Below are 24,409 nucleotides of genomic sequence, written 5' to 3'. Positions count from 1 at the left end.
AGTTTCTCGCACAAGATAAGCGGCTTGTGAACTTTTCCAATTATTTTAATGCCTACAAACTTACGCATTGTGTAAACTACGTATCTATACATTGACTTAGCAAACTCGAAGGTATTGTTTAAGCTCTTGTGTGTAGTATTTGTCGCACAAAATATTTGCCGGTAAAAAGCTCTCGAAAATAATTGGCTTCGTCAACGTAATGCGCTCTAGGTAATATACATATATATATATATATATATATATGTGTATGTATAAGCATCGACCAGTATTATTATCATTTCGCGAATGTCGGAATCCCGTTGAGGAAATTTCAGTAGAAAAAGAGAATAGCGAAGAATATAGAGGGAACGAAGAAGCGAAGACATTTATCAAAGCTAGTCGGCGAGTATTACTCGGGGGTGGATAAAACGCCCCCTTCAACCACCCCGACGCTACATGGCAGTGACGTTTTAATAAAATTATCATTAAAATCAAGTCGAGTCTCCGGGCGGAGAAGGATGAAGGGAAGGCACGCCGTAAATCTTTGTCTAAAAACTTTGGAAACTTGAACCTCACCCCCGACGGGGAGGGGATGTGAGGCGTAGGATGGCTGCGAAACTCTGTATAATCAAACCAAAAAGCTCTCTCTCTCTCTCTCTCTCTCTCTCTCTCTATCTCTCTCTCTCTCTCTCTCTCTCTTTCTCTCTCTCTATGTTTCTCCTTCTCTATTTCTCTCTCGCACTTTTCGGAAGAGAACTTCACGTGGAACTTTCAGCCGAAAGGCTCGAGGGCAGGATTTTAAGCGCAGCAGCTGTATATATTCTTCACTAGTGTACATTGCGCCTATACGTCAGCCTGAATATACTCCGAATTATCTTCTTAATTGAACTACTCGGGGCGCAGGCACTTGTCGACTGTCATCCTTTCTCCCCCCGCCCCCGGATTTCACACTTTCGAAGTAAACCTCGACGTAGTTTATACCTGCACGTTACGTTACGCAGTGAACGCGGATTCGATTCGCAATTTTTTTTTTTTATCACAGATTTGACATTTTATTTATTCAAGATTCGAAGATATGATAGATTGGTTTTGTTTTTTTCACGGTTGAACAATTTTTTTTTTACAATTACTCCTACGATCATTCTCTCGTGAAATTGATTCCAGAAAACAATTGTAAAATTTATTAACGTAAGAAAATTACAACGATATCTGTGTATCGATGATAAACTGTATTGAAAATTTATTACATGTTTGTTATTTTAGACAGAAATGTGAAAATATTAGGATACAAAGATGTTTTCTTAAGTTCTAGAGAGTTAGAGGTCAGAGTTCAGAGACGCGATGAAATTGCAACAAAATCCTCAAACATATATATATATATTAGAGTGGTCCTTGTTCAGGGTGTTGACGAATTATTACCGCCCCATCACTGAAATCAATTTTGGGGGATGGTCTGGCAAAAATTCGTCAATACCCTGAATGAGGACCACCCTAATATATATACATGTATAAATTGGATGAAAGGACAAAGCTCAGCTTTTCCCCCGTCGTCAAGCACGGGTGAAACAAATGAATATCATTTTTAATTGCCCTTCAGTGGGGTAGAAACGTCCTGGCGACGGAATCCCCGCGATAGGAATGTCAACGGTTTTCCTTGGACCATTTATCAACGGTTAAAACAACTGCGACGAGACGGAAGCTGTTTCACGAGTCGCGATGAAATTCACCTCACGATGAGAAAAGTACACGGTTTATAACAACGTGTGAAAAAAAAAAAAAAAAAATTTAAGCGGGGAAAAAATTTGTTTCGGTATGGAACGAATTTTGATTTCATTTTTGCATTTTTTTTTTTTTTCGTACTTCTCTTCTCTATTATTTGTTATTTTTATACTCGTTTTGAATTTGTTTACTTTATATTCATTTGCAATTGTGAAAAAAGCCGCAGAGGAATTTGGTTTTCTCCGCGACGTATGAATAATTAATTAAGCATTTCGAACGTTGGTGAAATTTCAACAGCGTTGCGAATCGCGACGCGTGCGTATGTGACGCTGAAATTGGGGTTGAAGGATGGAAGGAAGGAAGGAAGGAAAGGGGGAAATATAATGAATTTTACAACCCTCTTGTCGTTTCGCGAGTTACGAACTGTCTGGCATTACGGTTTATGGCCTGATGGCAATTGTATTTTCTAATTGTACTCGGCTACCAGCCTTTTTGTGCTTTCATTAGCGTTCTTAACTCGTATTATAACAATATCCTTATTATTATAACAATAATAATGCCGAATTGGCTCAAGCAAATCCCGCCGCAGCGACGAGTAGGTAATTTATTTAAATATACTCGCGATGACAATTTCGGCTGAATGACAAAAACGAAATATTCTCCGAAATAAATTACAATTCTTAAACATTTCCGCTGATTATTTCAATTATTCTTTTTCTTTACAACGCAATAATTATGATTCAGGTTCGTTTAAGTTTGGGATTTAGATTCGGATGAAAGAAAAATTACACGACACTCATATTAGAGAACTGTGATTAACGTTCAACCAGGTTGAATTTAATTGTAGAAATAAATATTTTCTTGATATCGAAATTATGTCGATTCAAAATTAAAGGGAAAAGATCTCTGATTCATCAAAACGGAGAAGACTGATATAAACATAACCCTTTGATGTAGTAATACAAACAATGCTTAACTACTTTGAGGTTGTTGATTAATTTCTTTTTCGTCACACGAAGTGATTCTCCCCAATCAAAGTCTGTTCGATTTATTTGGTTAGTTTCTTTTAGGTTCACATCGAGTTTGTTTTTTTACTGATCCACGCATTCGCGAATCATTCGCATTTTTGCACAAATCTTCTTATCGTGAATTCACTCACCTGTAACGGTCAATATAATGTGCTGGACGTTATTGCACTCTCGGTTGTTCACCGCCATATAAGTCGCTTCGCATTTGTAGAGTCCTTCGTCGTCGAGTTTAAGATCAGGAATCTTGAGGAAGGTCTTAGTCGCGTTCGCTTCGTACGTCATATTCGATCTGAAATATAAGATTTCAACGAATATATTCAATTTCATAATAGTCTCATGCTTTTAAAAATTAAACAATTACTTCCATCGTTATATGCATTAATTACATTTCTACATTTGCATGGTATTTGCCACAAGCAAGCCGCATTTTCCGCACGCTTATAAAAAATGCGTTGGAAAATCTGACATTTTTTTCTGGCAAAACTGGTGCGCAAAGTCGAGTTTTCCACACCGCGTTAAGAAAAAATATCATTCGTCACTCTCCGGGAGAAATTCCGTTTCACCTCGAAACCGACGACGTATTTTCGCACACGTGTGGAATATGTGGACACGGAACCTAACGGATTCTCCGGATACTGCGAGTCGGACAATGCCGCCGGATTTGGAAAGGCGATTATTATCCACCGGCCAGCAAAGAGAGGAGCGGAGAGAGAAAGAGATAGAGAGACGACTAAGGGACTTCGGCAGTGGGTTAGAGAGGTTCCAGAGGCCGGCTGACGCGCACCGTCCATTATCCTGACCGCGCGCTTCGAACTTTCACGGGAAGTTCGAAAGTCGAGAATTGGCAATGCCTTCGGCGATTACCCAGTTCGCAAAATTCCGTCTGCGAACCGAGCCGCAACCTCAAAGGACGGCTCAAGCGAATCCTTGAAAGCTTTGAACAGGCCGACGGATTTATCGTGAAACGAACAGCGTTGTTTACTTGATAAAACATCATTGATATTCATTGGCCATTCGCTCGAGGAGAAAGTTAGAAATTTGGAATCTTTAATAGTGAAAAATCGTTAAGCAAGGAAACTTGAATGTCTGAAATATTTTTTAAAATTCAACAACGAATCGATCGAGCTAACTTAAATTACTTTTCGATTTCGGTAATTTATAGTCTACCAATGATTTCTTTTTTTTTTCCCCAGTGTTCCGAATGATTTTATCCAATTTGAAAATCGAAGAGGATTCTACAAAACCATTAAAAAATTACGTGACAATTTATGAATCGATGTGAATTGTTGTTACATCAAATTGTAATCCATCGTGTTTTTTCCTAAATGTGCGTTAAAAATCGCAGGTATAATTTGTTACTTACTGAAATTGAAAAAGTGCATTTCAAATTTTTAGAGCATAATGGTTGATCGGGCAAAAAATTTGACTCGACGAAGGATTTAATTTTTGCATTTGAGAAGTTTCACTTTAGGCTTCGGCATAGAGGGAAGAAGAAGGATCGCTTTTTCCGCTCAAGTAAACTCACTTCCCTTCAACGAGGGTCTTCAACCAGGTTCTAAGAGTGCCAAGACAGGACAAACGTCAAAGTCGGCCCCCGCCTTTTATACATGGAAAAAATAATAGCTCTTCCCTCGATTGCCGGCCTTTTTTCCTCCTCCTGTCTTCCTTGTCTTCGTTCCTTTCCCTTTTCTTTTTCGTCTTCGCAAACACTCGTGTGCAGACTGTAGACCTTGGACAAACAGTTATCCGTATAGATAGATACCGGCTGTACAAGCTGCAGGAGTCGAGAGATTCGATCCTGATTACCATCCCAAGTCCGGATGATTGTCCTTTTTCTTCATCGCGTGTTTCAACCCGCGAACGAATGAATTCCCGCTGATTAGTTTGACCGACTGAAACAGCGACTGAAAGATTCATTTTATAATTCTCTTATCTTAATCTCACAAACGCTGCGCGAATAGATAAAAATCAACAACAAAAGTAGGCGGGTGAAGAAAAGGAAGAAAGAAAACTTGGGATGTGAAGAGGTGCTTTTATATCTGACGTATAATATCCTCTTAAAAAGTTTGCCAAAATATCGTTCCTCAGGGTTTTGCTATCCTTTGTATTTTCTTTTTTTCTTCCTCCCACTTTCTCTGGTAAAAACCAACCGTATTCCAAGCGGTTTCGAGGGTGTACCGCAAACTCCGGAAACCTGTCGAGGAAAAAGTTTTGACCAGCTACCGTCAGCTGACCGTCATCCGTCACTTTGCGAAGTCCCGCCTGATGCGTAACAGACGGTTTCGCCCTCCGCAGTGTCCTTAAATTTTTTATTTCACGTTGAATCCGTTGTTTCTTCTGTCACCCTGTCTCGTCTTGTCCCTTGTTTTCTTCCCGTTCCGCAGCGCAGCGGAAAACTCGACCGCAAAATCATTTACCGTTCGTCTCAACGTTCCGTTCCGATGTACGACTCCAAGGGATGATGCGATTCGGGAGCAAAGATCGGTGAGGGAAAGGGGAGAAAGAGAGTTGATGTATCGAAGTGCTGTCGGACGATTTGTTGGACGAATTAATGCAGGAGGTTGTGGAAATTAAGCTAAGTATCTCGTGCAATCAGTATTCATGAATAAAATGAATACATTTACAATCGTTACCGTCCCGCAGCCACCCGTGAGACTAATTGTTTGCCTTGACTGCCGGAGCCGAAGCTCGGGATCCTTCTCCGATACCGTTTTAACAGAATCTCTCCAGAGTGATGGAGAAAATTGCGGAATTTTAGGCAATCCGTGTATTGTCTTATCGGCGCAAATGTTGTACCGAAAGTTTTCTGTGAAACTGGCCATTCAACGCGCGCTGACAGAGAAGTTTCACAGGAAATCTAATTACAAAACATTGAATTATAAATTTTGTCATCGAAGAACTTTCTCTTAACATCTTGAATGTATTCGATCATATTTGCGAAAATGTTGTACCGGGAGTTTTCTGTGAAACTGGCCAATCGACGCGCGCTGGTAGGGAAGTTTCACAGAAAACTTGATGAAATATGAGTTAAACGTGAAGTTTCTGACCGAAGAACCTTCTCTTGGCATCTTTTTTTTTTTCAACTATTATATGCACCAACGGCCCTGAAATATTTCACCAGGATCGCGTTCTTCCCCTCCTTCTTCCTCTTCGCCGAAACCTGAGATTATTTACTACACTCTACTTCTGCTCGGTCTCCTCCGGGGCACTGCGATAACATCGTAATGACTGCCCGATATCCCGACCGGCCGGACACTAACTCAGATTATCCCTAGGTCAGCCCTCTCAGACGCCGCAGGGTCATTTATATCGGCCGAGAGGGTGCCGAAGGGGATTTTGGAACGGTGGCTGCGCATTTTCCTCCTCCCTTACGTTCGATGCTTATACCGGACATGAAACTCTGAATTTCTTTGGCAACTTAACTTTGGTTAGCCTAAAAATATCCGCAACGAATTCGACTTTCGGTGTGTTAACGATGATATCGAGAACATTTTTTTTATTACCCTATCCCCGTTGCCAATTAATTAACAACATTTTATCCGTTACGAGGAGAACTTTGCTGTTTGAAATTTTTCAACAACCGTTGTATTATACGCTGGGCTAATTAAAGACAAAGAATGTTCATTAACATTTTTGACGATGCGTGATGATTAAACTAGGAAATAAATAAATTCGTTTTTTTGTTTTCTTTCATTTACCTGTATCGGCTGTCAAAATCGTTAGCAGAAGAGAAAATAAGCGAGAAGTATAACTAATAGAGAAAATAGGATAAAAGTTTGAAGCAAGGAAGAAAGTTCCGAACCTTTCTCCTCTTCCATCTTAAAGGGAGGACGTGCGCTTGTTCGTGTGAGAAGAACTCATACCAGCCGATATATAAACTTGTGACTGTCCGTAAGAAGGCGAACGAATGACCGTTGTAATCGACTGACGTTCTATTTCAGCACCTTCGGCAAAGCGAGGAAACTTATCCAGTTATGTGTTCCCTGCAAGTTTCCTATACACGTCATTTTTGTAGCGTATACCTAGATTGCAATTGTCGGATAGAGAGAAACGGGGAAAAACTAACGCCGAGAGATACAGACTCGCGTTTCGCCGGCACGGTGCTGAATTATAAACCTCCGGCGTTTCGAGGCTAATTCACAAACGGCGAAGGACCCGCGGATTAGAAGTTAGCTACAGGCTCTGGGCTCGTTAGCAATACGTAAAAGTTACTGAGCCTCGGGTCATCCGGAGGTGAGAAGACTCCTTGGAAAACCGGGAACAAACTCTGCTTTTCCTGGATTCTGTTCCTCTGGGCTGAACGTTCGTTCGTTCGTTGCGTGAAAAGCTGCGAACGAACGCCTTGATTACGAGCCAGAGCTTTATCCCTAGGGATCGAAATCCCCAACATTCTGAAACAGCGCTTGACCGTTTTCTTTTGTTTTCTTTTTTTTTTTTTTCCACCTCCCTTTATACCTTAACTCATTTGACAGACCCATTAGGATTTGTTCTCTGTCTCTTTCATTCGTTTTAATAATCTTTTTTCTTTTTTTTTGTCGTTACTCAGCAGATTGGTCAACATTGTTTGTTTTTTTTTTTTTATTTGAAATTTTTCGACACAGTTAACATAGATTTCTTAGATGAAAATTGTGAAATTTTTTGCAAAGAAGAAATTATTCAGGATATTCTGAACTATAAACTTACAAGTTTTTGTAGCTGAAATAACCGAAGACTGTATCAAAGAAAATTTGGGAATTGTTATATCTGTTATTATCGTTTTCATTAACCTCAAAATTCTCCATCGTTCTCTACCGCGTTATCCTCGGTATGAAATTTTTTTTAAGCTTCAATGTGATAACAATCGCTCTCTGCAAAAGTGAATTATCTGTTCAGGAAATATGATCTCTATACACGAATTAATACCCGGAGGGTTGGGTGAATTTTTTTCGTAAAACCGAGTTTGCGGTACTCTGATATCGGGGATGAAATTTGAGGAGATATTTTTGATTGAATAACTGGACGTGTGCAGGTGTGAGTATGGAAGTATCCACTTCACTCCTTCACTGGTGGGTAATAAATATCGTTTTAAAAATTAAAATTTCATCCCGGGACATTAATTGTGTAGAATTGACGGTGCGAGGTGCGAGCGAATCGGAATGCGGATTACATTGTCGGTATATCAAAACTGCTCCCTTATTATCACCGTTAGAGCTTAGTTTCACGAAGTAGGTACGCGAAATTATTTATGAGGCTGCTTTGGCTCTGGCTCGATTCTCAACTAACCCGAAAGAGCGCGAAAGAGAGAGAGAGAGAGAGAGAGAGAGAGAGAGAGAGAGAGAGAGAGAGAGAGAGAGAGAGAGAGAGAGAGAAAGAGAGAGAGAGAGAGAGAGTGAGAGAGAGAGAAAGAGAAAGAGAGAGTATTCCTGTTTAATTGAGAATAATGACTGACATTGACGAACCCCTGATAATAAAACTGGAACCAGAAATCCAGAATTCGCCAACAAATACGCTGATTATCTTCTCGTTAATAGAATCATCGCGTGGAGTTTCATTTCACGAGTGATATTATCTGCAAATGTCATCACTTTTTACAAGCCTTGCGAATTATGTTTTAAATTTTGGATTCCACCGTGCTTTATCTAGATGAATGAAACCGACGCAGTAGTCTGGATCAACAGGTATAAGGAAAAGCGGAGACGGAAATAGTTTCGAAAAATATTACGGATATTATTTACTCTGTGAAGAATTTACGTGGTAAAAGAAATTAGCCCAAAATCATTGAAATTTTCTAAAGACACCACAGTTTGATGACTCGAAATGTTTTAATTGTAAAATCCAATATCATAAATTGTGGTTTATCCTGAACTAAGTGTATTCATTCATTTCTATCACACGGTAATGATTTTTTTTCATACGTGTTCGCTGTCATAGGAGCAAATAAAAATATTTTAGATTTTTCAAAAACAGTTTTTTCTCTCTTCTTATTAATTTTTGATTCGGACGGTCCGGAAATTTGATTCTCAATCGAATTTAAATCGGTTTGTTGCCATTTGTCTCTCTGGGTAGAACAGCAAAACCAGTTCTTGACACAGATACCTTTACCGACATCTTACCGACACTTAGCCGAGACACAAACCATTTTCCAAAATGTCTTACCACTCGAGTGAATATCGTTTAACCGCAGAAGGTTTGCGTTTTGGCTAACAATAATTAACGATAAAATGTCGACATAGAAACCTACGTAAAAAACCGGCCTTACTATTCTATTACTCCGACTCCTGACGTATGTTTCGATTTGTCTCACCTGTGCGATATTTCGTCATCGCTGGCAGTCAGTCCAACACCCTCGCTGAATATGAAGATCCGCGTCGCCCCCCAGTACCACTTTATGCTGTGGAGACCCCCGCACTCCGGGAGCTTTAAAGCACAGGGTAATTCCACCGTTGACCCCCTCTCAGCGTGCACGTCAATCGTCAGCGAGGGCTGATCGTTGCTGCCTGAAATCAGAGATGAGAAAAATTTTACGTCTGTAACAAATTACCGCGGTATATTACACTTTGGAGGAATTTTATTGACCATTTTTCACCGCCCCTTTATTTTTACAAAAATATTTCGGTATAAAGTGCGCTCGAGGGCTTGTGTGTGAAATATTGCGCGCAGCTGCTTCCGCCCCAAAATTTATTCACTTTGCGTGTCTGGGAATACCAATTAGCAAGAGGTGTGCAGCGAATTAAGGAAAACGATTATTTCCCGACCCCACAACGCAGCCCTCAAAGTTCACCAATTTCGAACCCTTGTTAAAAATTAAAAATTTGCTCGTCGTTCCACATAACTATGAAACACGCAAATTTTCTACATGTAGGATAAATTCACTTTTTATCTGGTTCTTTTTTTTCGAACGTTCGATGCGTCTCTTGTACGACCGGACTAAATGTTCTGTTCCATATTCAAACTGAATTACTCTGCTTTCAGGATAATTGAAATACTCTGACGTTCTTCAATGAAATAATTTCATAAAAATTACCCACGATACTTTTCAATCTCGTGAGAACATAAAAATGTCAGTCGATAAAGTAAAATCATAAATCGAAAATAAGAAAATAATCATTATTTATCAATGATTGAAATAAAGAAAAAAAAATAAATAAATAAAATCGAGGCAATTCCGTAGGTACTGTAAATCATGGAATTCTTTCTCCCTGTGTAGGGAAAAATCGCTTCACTGCGTTGAAATTGTTTGTATTATGCGGCTGGCATTCGTAAATTCGAAATCCAAGCTCTTCGGACGATTCGAAAACATCAATATCGCGGTTGCAATGCGAGAATCGAATAACTCCGGGGTTTGTCGCACGTAGTAGATTCAGCGCGCGTTGAATTTATACACATCCTGGGATAGTTTTCATCGGGGAAATCAGTCCGCAATTGAGGACCTGCAAGTATTTGACCCAGGTCAGTCACGTCCATGGTGAAACGTGACGCGTGTCTGGAGCCAGCTAATCCAAAACTAATAATCAACCCTCACCGTTCCTCGCAATTTCTATACTACACCGCTCGCCGCGATTTTATACCTTTCGTCCGCCAATCCGCAGCGCTTTATACGTATAATCCGTCCACAGGATACACACATGACGTGTAAAACAATTGAGGGATCATGGGACGTCCGTTTAATTGATTGTGTTGGGGCTTGTTTGTTATCGATTTATTTTTGTTTGTTTTTTCCTTTTTCTTTTTTTTTTTTTGTCGTTCCCTCATTTTCTGGAATTTTTCGTCCCTCTCTGCATTTATTTTGAATACTTTTTGATAAAAGTACGTTACCGTTACACATTTTTACGTAATATTTATGTTTTAATATTTGATGATAACGAATTTTTGATTTTTCGTTTATTGTATTACGAAATAATTTTACGTTGAGTGTTTATCAAATTTTTTTAATCTGATATTACAAAGATCTCTTCGAAAATTAAAGAGTAAGAAACGTTGGAATTGTAGATGAAAGTTTAGAGATATCGATCATTTATCGCAAAACGCTTCAAAGTGGTTCTAGTATAGACTCGATCAACCTCGCTCTATGACGGCTCATTTTATTCGGCAGACTTTTTTCTACAAATTAACTGAAACACTTTTCTGATATCTTGGCATTTTTGAACACTCAATTTTACAATGTTAAATGCACTGATACCAAGACTACTTAGAAAAAACTAAAAAAATACAATCCATTTCAATGACTCGATAACAAAAAAAAAAACTCGACTTCAACTAATTTTGAAGATATTCTTTCTACGTCCATTATTTTTAATTTTTGCATTTTTTGAAACGTCTTGATCGTGGCTCGGGAATACAACAATTTTATAAATACTCGATGCGGGACTATCTCCTGATAAAAGGGCTAAAATATATCAATTTCTGGTCAATCAACCCCCTCGATCAGCCCCGACGTGTACTTCGTTTAATTAATATTTTCCATAACGGACGAGAAGAAATGGAAAATACAAAAATCGATTATTGAGATATCGAAATTACGGCAACGTTACGCAGTTGATAATCGTTATAAATCAAATCGAAAGAGAAGGAGAATTGATGATTATAATCGAAATTACCACCGCGTTTGATCGTACGAGAGGCGAAAGCTCGGCTGTACAATTAACTACGATGACTAGGGTTGGACGAAGGAAAAAAGCATCCCTTATTGGTCCGTCGTTCACGTCTATGTCTCGGACGTGTGATTGGATTTGGCACTGGAACCGATTACCCAATCACCGTGACAAGTGTCGTTTATTTCCATCGACCACCCCTCTTCTCTCTTTCCGTTTCGACCAAGTACGAAAACGTTGTTTGCCGAATGAACGTCACTGTTCCGTTTACTTCCTCTTCGGATGTTTGGGAAAATTTGTCAAAAGACTAAATAAATTTTCCCTCTATTCCGAGCTTTGAAAGTGTTCGAGATTACAGTTTTTCATCGAAAATTCTAGGGGCTGATGGTAACGAGACAATATGCGTTCCAAATTCTAACCGGATAACACGCGTTGGGAAATTTTGATTGATTGACATATTCACACGTATGTAGTTCGACGCGTTGACATTTTCCTGACAAAATTTTCTCCCCTCAAACGCCTCGCAATCCTTTACAAATTCAACACTCGCCGAGCTTTTATGTCTGGGCCTTCGTTCCTCGCAGAGAGAACTGTTGAAAGCTCTCTCTTTCTCTCTCGTTCTCTCTTTTACTCCATCTTTGCACAGCCTGCACTCTATCCCACGTTTTTATTAGCATAAATTTGTGTTCGACACAATTCTCTCCGACACTATTCTACGACAATCGGGATTTCACTCCGCGCAAGCAAGAGAGGAAAAGTCAGGAATGAGAACAGGGATTTTTCTTCTTATCAATGATTCACGCGTTCGCTGGTTAAATCTTCTACCCAAGAGAAGAGGGCTGAATCGGAGTGAAAAACGAATGTTTCGCTCAAGTGCGAATCAAATTTTTACCCTTAAATTTAATGCGGAGGATTAACGGCTGCAAGTTTGATGAAAAAAGAAAAGAAAGAAAATTTGAATAAACGATCAAGAATAAGACTTAATTGTGAAGATAAAAAAAGTGATCTACCACGGCTGCGTTTTTGAACACAAAATTGTAATATTTCGATCTTTATTTGACAGAAGAAACTATTTAAATCGAATGATTTTCGGTTCCGGAGCTTTCGGAACAATAAAACCCTCCAATTAAATTTTTGATTCCGATATGCATGGAAATGAAAAAAAGTCACGAATCAAATATCTCGTCAAACTTCTCGTTTACGGAAAAAAAATAACCGACTCAAATCTTTATTCGCTAGTCGATAATCGCGTTTTGTCCGAATATTTCTCGTCGTCTTCGGAATAACACGTAACTATTTCATACGTTGAAATTGTTTCTATCGTGCATGGAACGCGGCGTACAAACGTCCCGTATGGATTCAGGTCCCATTTACATCATCGAGCAATAGGAACAAACCCGGGGCACGTAGAAAATACAGGGAGCGTATGTTACGTGCGAGATTCTTCGGGTGATAAAAATGTACATTTTCTCTTCCCCCCGCGGTTTCATGAGAGGCATAAATGTCAATGGTATAACATACGTATATGTACGTAATGCCGATAGCGGAATAATACATCACTCCACTTTCCCGCCGCCTGTCGTGTCGTCGCTCACGCCAACTTCAAATCCGGAAAATTACCCGCATTTGGAAGAAAAAAAAATTTACAACACTCGATTCGCAAACGCGGAGTGAAACAAGTATCACCAAAGGACAAAAAGAAAAAAAAAAAAAAAAGGAGAGGGAGAAAATAGAGGGAAATAGACGTTGTATCGAGATGCGAGAAAAACTTACGCACAAAGTGACAGAATATCAGCAGAAACACCGAATGGCTGGATTCTAGTTTCATTCTTGGCGTCGATCGAAGTCGTTTTATAGTCGTTTATTTGTTATTGTTATTATTATTACGACTGTTGTAAAATTATAGAAAATTGCGAGGGTAAATTGTCGCCGCGCTGTTTCGCATTTGCGCAAAATAATAAGAGACCCGTCAGCCGTCTGTCAACGCATCGTATCTACTAATTTGACAGAAGAATGAGAACAAAAAAAAAATACAACGATCCGAGAGAAAAAAAAATTGACAGTTACGAGATAAATTTATATCTATACGGTGGAAAGAAATTATATTCACTTAATCGGCTATAAACGTAATATTTTATTTTTTTTAAAGATAATTGTGTTCCGCTTGTTTCACTTGAAAATAATCGTGATTGTTAATAACGTTCGTGGAGTGTAACAAAATGTTCAATCAAACTGTGCGCAAATTTTGACTGACTCAATGAAATCAAATATTTACTGCATTGTGAAAGAAGTTGACGGTTTTTTTTTAAATGTATTTCAATTGTTTTATTTAATTGTCAATGTGTTTTATTAATTTAATGTGAGACTATCGATTACGTACAATTTGAAACAGAATGATGAAATGGAAAACATGATACGTTTTGAATATTTCGCATTCGTGAATCGAACTGATTTCAATCAAACAGCGATATTTTCGGAACGGCATAAAAAAAAGGTCGCTACTGCCACGCTTTCGTTTGAAAAAAGACTTTGCGGAAAGTTTTATTTCGGCAGATTTCTCATTGAGAATCTGTTCGGAATAAATGAGAGTCTAAAGTTTGCCCCGACCTCGATGTATCTTCGCGATTCTTCCGCTAGCGGGTTTCGGATCTACTCTTTGGCTTCCGGCCAGTTTTTCGAGCTTGCAAATTTAACCAATGGCGCTAATATCGGTGTAGAAGAATCGCAGTTTCGCGACAATGCCGCCGACTTTACGATTCCGGTTATCCCGGACGCAATGCACGCACGTAAAAATTTCCCACCCTCAACCTTTTGAGTCAAACATTACTGTGCTGAGCCAACTTTTGTAACAAAATAGTTTTCTATGATTTTTTGGAACACTGATTACGAATCATAAATTCAAAATGGCGGACCCGATACAATGGACGAAAATTTCAAATTTTATCGAATACGGTGAAAAAGCTCTGTTCAAGAATTTTCGGGATCGTTGATTGTATTCGATATACTGAATTTTCAAAATCTGATTTCGGATTCCTAATCAACGACCCCAAAAATTTTTGGACAGAGTTTTTTCTCCGGTTTCGATCAAGTTTGAAATTTTCGTCCGCCATATTGGAATCCGCTATCTTGAATTTTTGAAATCCGATTTCAGATTCGTAATCAACGATCTCAAGAACTTGTCTGTTTTTATAAAACATGCATATGTACTGAGGGATAATTTTCTCAGAAATGAATTATTCCTTCAATTTTCGCGTTTTTTTTTTTTTTCAATCAATTTTATTATGTCATATTAGTATAGTGTCAGAAATAACAAAAAAAAAAAAAGGCACAGAAATTAAATATATTTTCAAAGTTCTCTAAATATAGAAAAAAATTGATCCAAAACAGGTGGTGAGAATAATTACCAATATGACTGAAAAGGCTAATTCCGCAGAGCTTTAAGCTCGCGAACGGGGAATAGCAACGAGAATGCGGTGTGACTAAATAATTTTCACCCTCTTTCCGACGTCGTGACGAGGAGTCGGTTACCCGGCAATCAAAATTCATTGTCAAAAATTGGCCGGCAGTCCGGACCGAGAATTTTGGATTCGAGTGGAGCTTTTCAGCTTTTCCGCGAAGCCTGGTGTTCCAATGGTTCGTTAACGGGCGGCGGCTCTCCTCTCCTCTCCTCTTCTCCCCTCTCCCAATAGAGTTTCGCACAAGGAAAGCAGTTAATTAACTTGTCGAACAATTCGCCTAGTGGGAAATGAAATCGGCGGCATGGCTGCCATTGCAATGCTCGGATGTTTCCGCGGCTCCGTGCCATCGCGAATTCGGGATAAGGCGAAGATGAGCTCAAGATTCTACGAAGCTGGATCTCGCAGTTCTCGGTTCACGCTTCCTCCGCTCTCGGCTCAGCTTCTGCAAGTTTGTAGCGTCTATTGTCCCCGATTTTGTGCCCCGGTTACTCGAGGAAACGTCTTTGAATAAGTCTTCGGCTAATACGGTGGGAAACAAATCCCTGTCGTATCGCGAATTTTCATCCGTATAATATTACACACCTAAGATATCGAATATCGTTGAAATTTTAGCACCTGATACTGAAAAACTGACAATTATCTCGTAAACGAACGAGTTTTTTCGTCATACTTTTCATAAGCTTTGAAAAGGAAAGAGACGTCGGTTTGTCTGCCCGACAAACTTTCGCTGTGATCTCGAAAATGTCTGAGTGAAAAATTTGAAACTGATGAAACGTGGCGATCAAATGAAAAAGTATTGAAAGAAGAATTGAAAAAAACATGAAATTGGTACTTTTTTTTTTTACGAATAATATATAAACTGGGAAAAATATAATCGTTTATTTAAAAAAAAAGTCTCCTCCACTTGTCGGCAAAACATTGATAATCGATTTATTTCCGGTAGAACCGGAAGTGTCAAATTATAAACTGACTGCATGTAAATTTTTTCATGCCCATAATTTGATTGTGAAATCCTGTAAGTTTCAAGATCTTTTCATCGAGCTGTTTTCTAGATCATTTTTTAGAAGATGACAAAAACTTGACGTGGTAAAATTGGAAAATCAAATATTCACGTCTATAATGCGTTTTTGATATTAAATAATATGTCTGCTGATTTTCCTTGGATCATCATACTGAAATTGTTATCGCTATTATTGTAGTCGCTATTCGTTTACAATTCCTCTGCTTGGCACTCGTAACTCTGGTGAGAAAAAAAAAAACAAGAAAAAAAAAAATTGGACTGGACAAAGATAAGATTATAATTGAAATATCGTCAGATTTATCCGAATGAAACGTTAGCTCAATTTATCCAAGCCACGTGATGAGATTGTGCTTGAAAAATAAAAAATAAATTGTGAGAGAAATTTTTATATCCAGTTACCGCTCAGTCCTTGATTACTTTTATTTTGTTACGACAATCGAGAAATATATTTCTTGGTAGAAAATGAAAATTAGTTTTCTAACTGTTACCGGAAAGTCTAGTATCCGTTGCTATTCTTTGTCATCACGATCACTGTTGCTAGATTTTCTTGTAACTGTTGCGAAAATTTAAGGCTCGTGCAACAATAAATTGATGTTAAACGCTTGTTTGACTAAAAAAGTAGAGTAAACATTAGATACTGATTTTGCGTTGCAATAACCAAAAAAGGATCGACGATAGCGCAAAATTTTTACGCCTACCTCGTTTTTCGTAATTTCAACAATATTCAAACAGTTTTGTTTTTTTAACGATACCTGTTTTACCGAATTCTTCTAGTTACTATAACAAATGCAATTTTTCCCAGTGCATAAAAACTTTTGAACAAAAAATTAGAAACTGAGAAGGTCCGACACCGGTCGAGTTGGCGTCGTGGAACGATCCATACATAGTTACATTCTCTTCGTTGTTTATCGAAAAACGTGGAGCGTAATGCAATCTGCGATGGCTCGGTTCGCCTCCCGAGGGGCGGCGGTTACTTCGAGATGCGAATATGCCCGAAAGTCGAGCTTGCAGCCAACTCGCCCCCCCCCCCCCCCCCCCCGTGGATATGAGGAAGTTTCGCCCCCTCCTCGCCACCCCCTTTAACCCCCATCGACGATCGTAGATGGCAACCCGCGCCGTTCCGGGTACCGAATCAACTTTTGTCTATACGCCTCTAAAACGTGACCAAACTGTCGAGGGGCATTGAAATCCGCACCATGAATACATGGCCCGGTTTTCCGATCGCCCCTCGAAACCCCGGAGCGAGTCGTAGGAGCCGATGCGAGTGATCGGAGAGTCGCTACCCTCCTCCCAACCCTTTTTTCTCCTTTCACCCACAGACCCTTAGACCTAGAGGAAAGGACGCTCGATCGACGATTCCTATCACAGAATTCACCTCCCGTTTACACAGAGTGACTTGTTCCAGACCGATTCCCGAGGGGAATTATCAGGGGGAAGGACACGTGTGTTTCTGTGTGTTTAGAACGAAATCTTGCTAGTTTTGACCTGGCGACGATTTCGCGAGGCTCGATCTTGTCGACGAGACAAAGTGAAACTTTGAACGGTCAATTTTATTATGGGATTTTGAATAGTCGAATTTCACTTTTGTTTTTGTTTTTCTATTTTTGGCCCTGGGTTGGGTATTTGCCATGCGTCGAAACGATGGAAAAATATATACTCCCCAGTTTGAAGTTTGCTTTTCTAGTCGTGGGAGAAATAATAACGATTTCATAATTTCGCTAAGCACAAGTCTACAGAGATTTATGCACGCGATTGTTGTATGTTGAGTGATATTGAATAGGTGAAAATTAATATTTTTTGAACAAGATTGAAATTGAAAAAAATCCATGATTTGAATTATTCAGCTGATAAAAAACCGAAACAATATTATTTTTTTGAATAAAAGTGATTTTGGTGCGAAACTGAACTTTGTTTAATTGTTATTCACAATCAGTGTTTGGGAAAATTGGTAATTCTTCATAAAATCCGAAATATCGATCTGGTTTCTACAAAAGCAGACTTGTTCTGGGTACTTTTCTTTCGTTATTTACCTGGAGGAAGTGAAATTTTAAAATCTAGAATCCAGACTCAAAATTCGCGTTTGACCGTTGGAGTTATTCAGAGGTTATTTTTGAAGCTGCAGGAATGATTTTTCGGAATCGTTAGAAAAATGAATAGACGTGCAAAAATTTTGCTAACGTAAGATTGGATAACCCTGCCTTTTATTTGAAATCTTGAAAATCTTGTGCATTTGTTCACATCATTATTTTTCACAAATACCTTGAAGCAGATTATTTATTTATTTTTTTTTTTTTACTCATCGATCCCAAATGATTGATAAAATAGCGTCTTGATGAAATTGCGGAGAACTTTCTTCGCAGTAAAATTATTACTCGTCGTGAAATGAAATAAACATTACGGATAAATTATAATTTTTGACTATTTTAAAGTGATTGGAAATGAAAACTCGTCGATATTTTCTACAACAGGTTAAATTTCGTAATTTTTTTGGGTATTACTTTTTCTTGGGGATTTTTAAGAAAATTTTCGTTGCCGACGAATATTTGAATTTGAACAATTTTCAATATCAGTTTTATTACTACTATCTAGCAACAAAAGAAGCGAATAGTATTATTGTTTATCGACTCGTCAACCTCCCTGAGCTGAACGGGAAGTTTGAAAATCCTATTAAATATATCTAACCTGAGTAGTGAAAGGGAAGATTTAAAATATTCCCTTAGATCTTCAAGCCTGAAATGTCTTAAATTCCGTCTTTCAAACGTAACTCTCTTCTAATTCTATTTTGAGTTTGAGCTTCCGTGTTTTTTTTTTTTTTTCTACTAATGAGATCAAAAATCCTTTAGAAACTCAACCAGAATTACAAATCTAGTGAAAAATTGTTGAATTTCTTATACCATGATCAAATATGAGATTCGATGCCTGGGAAACGATAATTTGCAACGTTTAACCCTAATTGATCACTCTAGGTAAATTTCACCTGAAACATTTTTCAAACTTCTCGCAGAGTCACTTAGTCGTGGTAATTTTGCTAAGAAAAACTGAGACACAGAGTTTTTTTCAACGATCCTTAAACAATACCTAGATGTTTCTTTTTTTTTTTTTAGATTTTTAGAACTCGTTTTTGAAGCAGAATATCACTTTTTTTTAAACTGGTCTGAATTTCATTCGGTGTAACTAGTTAGAGACAATTTTTCGCCAGTAACATTTCAATTTCCGATCTTATTTTCGAATATGACGATTAACCAAATCAGGAAATTTTACACAAGGATGCGTATATTTTCCGACCAAAAGAACCGGGCGACAGGACGAAATCCTTGATGTATATGCGTTATTCGGAGATAAATTTGTGTAAATCGTGCCAAGTCACCGGTATAATAACCATCAACGTGAAAGGTTGCCTGATCCCTGGAACAGCAGTAACGTCCTGTAATTTCATGCTGTCGTAGCTGCCTGGTGTGTTCTATCTGGCGTTTCTATACCACAGTTTTCAGCCTTCAGCTGGTTCAACAATAATTTCACTCAACGAGCTTGCGGCAGCTTTATTGCATGCGCAGCATCGCTGTATCACCCTCTCGTCGACGTTATTAGGTAGCGGAATAATCATTTGCAATGACGCGAATTGAAGAGAAAAATTAATAAAGGCTGTAAGTGCCAATTAGGAAAAAAAAAAATGTCTCTAGAAAGTATTTTGAAACGTGCCAACGTTTTCCGGGGGAAAACAAAATTTCTATTTAAAATATTGACACTCGCAGGCCTTTTTTTCTCACTTCTCATCGCCTTAGGCGAATCACATTCTTTTTTTTTCCCCAACCAAAAGCATGTAATGTTGAATCATTTCTTTGCAAGATTGCCGAATTGTTTACTAATCGCTGCTACAAAAAAACGTAGCGAAAAATTAACGAATTACGTGTAAATAAATCGTGACGTAATAAGTAAATCTGACCGGGTTTAACAATGAGAATGAGAAAAATTTGTCAACTTTTTTCCTTCCTTCATTTTCTCTTCAATATTTCTCCCTCTTCTCCCACTGCGGCAATGAAGTACGTGGTAGTTTTTCGCTACGAGTTTGCGGGATCAGGAATCGGATTACTCGACTCGATTTCGTTACCTGGTTTATTTCCTGCAGCTTGAAAACCTTCCCGGTATGGTTCATAGATTATTATCTTTTTGCGCGTGAAGTGATGCGCATAAGAGTCGATTTCCAGCAACGTATTTTCACCCCGGAGACTGCGGCTGTAAAGAATCGCAAAAAAAAATACAAAAAATAAAATAAAAAAATTTACCACCCACACACTTATTTTTATTGGTCACTTTTCCTTCCTCAGTTGGTGAAAATCGAGAGGTAATTAAAAATTCCAAGGGTGCTTAGTGCGAGTAAAAAAAAAAATTTCATCCACCCAATTATTCTTGTCGTTTTTTTTTTTTTTTTTTTTTTTCACTGTATATTTTATTCCTATTTTCAACATCACAAGAACTGTTACATACTTCGTTATTTCAACTGACAGTTTCGAGCACCTTGTACATATATGCACAAATATATTCGTGCGGCAAGCGATGCGATGTTGCGATTCGAGGCTCGAAGCCATGGAGTGAAAAATAAAAGTCAAACTCTACCCGCTCTTATCGATGTTACGTTGCATAATCGCGTTGGAGAATCGTTTTTGCTTGCGCGTGCGTTTGAAACTGAAGTGCAATTTGCACACACGCGTGTACTCAATAATTTATTGTAACAAGGATCCTCGAGCGATTAAAAGTAGGTACCGATAAAAGAGCAACCGATGACGACGATGAACGAAACGAAGGCGGGAAACGTTTGAACGGAGTCATCGTTTCTTCGTTTAGTCGACGTCACGTCGTTACTTAAACCTAATCGAACGGAAAGGCAGATTATACTTTAAAACGAGGATTTCTAACTCCCATGCAGATAAATTCACGTCCTTGAAAACACATTTTTAACGATCCAATCTCGATCGTTCGTCTCAAACTCATTCCCAATTTCTTTTTCCCTACCTTTACCCTCAACGTTTATTCAATGTTTCAACGACGTTTCTCCGCTCTTTGGGTCGTTGGAAAAAATCTCAGTCAATTCTTCTCAAGCTCGTTAGATAAGCCGAACGGTAAGCTTTTTTTTATAACTTTTTTTTTTTTATCAGCTACTCAAGTGCCGGGTTTGAAAACTGTATTAAATCTTTTTACGCGAACAATAAAAACTGTCTTCTATGTTTGGACAAAAAAAAAAAAAATGAAAATTGAAGTAATGCAGCGGTCATTTTTTGTTTGAATTTTTAGTACCGGTTAATATATTTTCGGTTCTCATCGTGAATAAAAAATTTATTGTAACTCTGGATGATAGAATAAGAATCGATCAAAAAATCAACGAACTTACGTTACATTATATTTTTTTGTTACTATAGCGATAATTTGATGTTGATAAAGCAATGACGCGATCGTAATTCTTTATTCAGCCGAAGAAAATGAAGCAAATTCAACAAACAAAGGACCGAATGAATACTAATCTTAAAATTTCCAGTAAATATAAAAGAGTTAAAACTACAAATACTCTGAGAAGTTTCTTTGAACGAATCTTTCTTCGATTCGAACAAGATTTGAAAACGCTGTTATACAACTATACTATAAATTTTTACAAAATTTGATCAACTGTGTAAAAGTTATCGATAGCTTGCATTGATATATCGATGGTAAAAACTTGGGGCTTGTTTGAAAACGTCCGAAAGCGCCAAATTTTGAATTTTTTGGTGGAGAAACTTGAAGTAAAGAAATGTAACTTTGAAGAAACATCAAAGTTTCGTATCGTCCGAAGCCCGACGCTCGAAATTCCGTGAGGTGAAAAATTCCGAATGGGCAAAACTCGGAAAAGTTTAATTTTCCGAATTTTCATCTGTCGAAACTTTATTTTTCGGAACTTTACTCTATCGGAAGTTAAATTTTCGGAATTCTGCATATCGGAACTTTGAGCCATCGAATTCCCGACCATTCGAAACTTTGTTTCTTCTTGAAAGTTTGCTTTCTTTACTTCAAGTTTCCCCACCATATAATTCAGAATTGGACGCTTTCGAAAGGTTTAAAATTCGGAACTCGAACACCACCCCAATAAATTGTCCGCTTTTCAGCAATGTCAGACTAGCTTTTGATGGAATCTAATCTGCTCCCTGCATCGTGTAAATTCGGCTTGCAGCGTTATTATAATCTCCGGCGTTTATCGCGTCGCGATAAAAGTTGAATGTTCGTGCTTCGGCAAGATGAGCTTTTCCTACAGCCCCACCGAAACTTTGTCAGGGTTTTGCGAAAGGGGTGCAAGGTAGGTTTCCACGACCCGACCGAGCCGAAGCTCGCGTTCTCCACACCTCATCCTCTTAAGTGGTATTCCGAGTCCGGTCACGACGAGCTTTCCGAGAGGCTTTTCCGGATTTCGGTGAGTTTGTCTTTCACCGACGTATGCGCGTCTGAGTTTATACGTGTATCTGTCTCTACGTGTCATACAATACATCAGTTACACCTGCACCTTTATAAATTTCTCTATACATCCTGCTGAAACTCGGAAACATTTGTCAACTTTTTACCGCTGGTGTACGTACGTGTATTACAACTTTTGGAAACTTTTTGCCTGACGTTGATCGTGATGCTCGAGTGAATAGGTTTTACAGAAAAAAAAACACGCAGCAGTAAAACAATCGTAATGACTGTAAAACTTGATGAAGGCTTAAGGGTTATAAATCTAAGTGGTGTTAATCGGTTGAACCGAATTTTTCAAGACAAAGAAATTTACACGCCTACATTGAGAGAAATTTTTAGTTCCGTCTACCGCTAGGTCTTTAATTATTTTCATTTTTCACTACAATCGAAAAATATAGTTCTAGGTAGAAAATGAAAATTAGTTATCTAGCTGTTAACGGAAAGTCTGGTATCCGTTGCTATTCTTTCATATTACGATCACTGTTACTAGATTTTCTCGCAACTGTTGCGAAAATGCATTCATTTTTAACATCAAACTCCTGTGGAAATCAAAATAAATCATTAATGTTTTAAATAACTCACACCGCTTCGCATTTTCAACATCAGGTCGTGAATTGGAAAAAAAAAAAAAAATAGAACCGAATTTTGACGAGTGATTATTTTTTTTTCTCGTTCATCCAGTCGAAGTAACGAATCTCATTCGTTCACTCTTACTTTCTTCCTTTTCGATTGCTTACGCGATTGTTCAATTCGTTTTTCCGCAATTGTTTATCGTACAACGCCTTCGCATCCGAAGTGTGAAATTCGGTCCGACGGAAACCCGCAAATATCTGCGTTAAGCTTCGGGCCGATCGAGCAGTGAGAGGAGGAACCGTGGATGATGCGAAATGTGGGGACAGAGGGGGAGGTGGTTGATGTTATCTCGCTCCTGTTTTCCGATAATTATGTTTCGTTCCTCGTTTCAACGACGCTCCAATTTCCTTTTCAAAACGTGTAACGTAAACCGGTGCAAAACTCGAAGGTCCGATCGGGCGTTAAATTGGCTCCCAGGGCCCTCGGGGGCCACTCAGAGCTTCGGTAAAACATGAAACGAAATCCAAACCCCTTCGTTCACCCACCACCCCCCCCCCCCCCCCCCTCTCCTGGCCTCCCACCCTCGTTCGCATTTTCGCCCTCAAAAAACAGAGAGTCGGTTGACGAGGAACAACGTAATGCGACACCGAAATCGAGGAAGGGTTGCGTGTTTAGAGATGTGTAACTTTCTCTCTTCGATTGCCGCAGATTGTCGACGTTCAGAGGTGAAATTATTTCACGCAGGTATCCTGATCACCCCGGGATATTATAAAATGTTTTATCAACAGTTTTCGATCGCACGCAACTGCGAGAAGTGATTTAATACGTGTTTTTTATTTTTTTTTTTTTTTTTTAGGTCGAGTGATAAATTGAAACCGATAAAAATTAGGAACAATATACACGTTCCCAATTGCATGTCCTGAGGGTGATCGGTAATGACAGAGATAATCCTCGAACATCCTTGTCGATTTCTTATGGAAAAATTGCAGTGACGTATTTTTTTAGAAAGCTTTTGAGAGATGTCGAGTTCGAGATATACGTTATCGAAGTTGTGCATTTTTGATCAATGAGGAGTGACCTTTAGAAATTTTGCCAGGAGAGACAAATTTTCTGATCAAAGATGTATATTCGCTCATTTTTAGGATAAGAATAACAGCGTCGAATATCAGTTGGACAAGATTTATTTACAGAGATAATGCTTACGGAATTATTTGTTCGATTATATAATACAGTGTTGAAGAATTTCTCGGCGTTGTGTTGGATTGTGTAGAAATTTTTTTACGGTGGTCAAGATCAGAATAAGGAGGGAGAAGTCTAATTTTTTCATGTCTTGATCCTTCTCGGAAGACTAAAAAATTATTTAATGATGTTAAACAGGAGTCATGGTATAGCATTTATTTTTTGAAAAGAAAATTGTATCGAAGTCGACTAAAAAAATGTCTTCGAGTTAATTTGCTTGATTTTCAATGAAATCAACAATTGATTAGAAATGATACGGTGGGTTGAGCTGAAAACAAGAGACTTCCTCTCGGAATACCAAAAAGGATATTATTTTCAGCTAGGCACCAATTCTAACCTAATATAATC

At 38.5% G+C, this 24,409-nt stretch overlaps 1 protein-coding gene across 20 annotated transcripts in view; it reads right to left on the bottom strand.

Moving 5' to 3' along the window:
- The window catches only part of LOC124308652 (uncharacterized), a 179,474-nt gene that overhangs the window by 62,804 nt on the left and 92,261 nt on the right, over positions 1-24,409 (bottom strand). For all 20 annotated transcript variants that reach the window (XM_046771539.1, XM_046771556.1, XM_046771557.1 and 17 more), the window contains exons 2-3: positions 9,010-9,202; positions 2,858-3,015 (exon numbers count right to left, since the gene is read on the bottom strand). In XM_046771539.1, coding sequence (XP_046627495.1) covers positions 2,858-3,015; positions 9,010-9,202 — 351 coding nt within the window. The remainder of the gene's footprint in view (positions 1-2,857; positions 3,016-9,009; positions 9,203-24,409) is intronic.

Source organism: Neodiprion virginianus, chromosome 7 (assembly GCF_021901495.1).
Source record: "Neodiprion virginianus isolate iyNeoVirg1 chromosome 7, iyNeoVirg1.1, whole genome shotgun sequence".
Taxonomy (NCBI): domain Eukaryota; kingdom Metazoa; phylum Arthropoda; class Insecta; order Hymenoptera; family Diprionidae; genus Neodiprion; species Neodiprion virginianus.
Note: the sequence above shows the minus strand (reverse complement) of the source record. Positions and strands in the feature narration are given on the sequence as shown.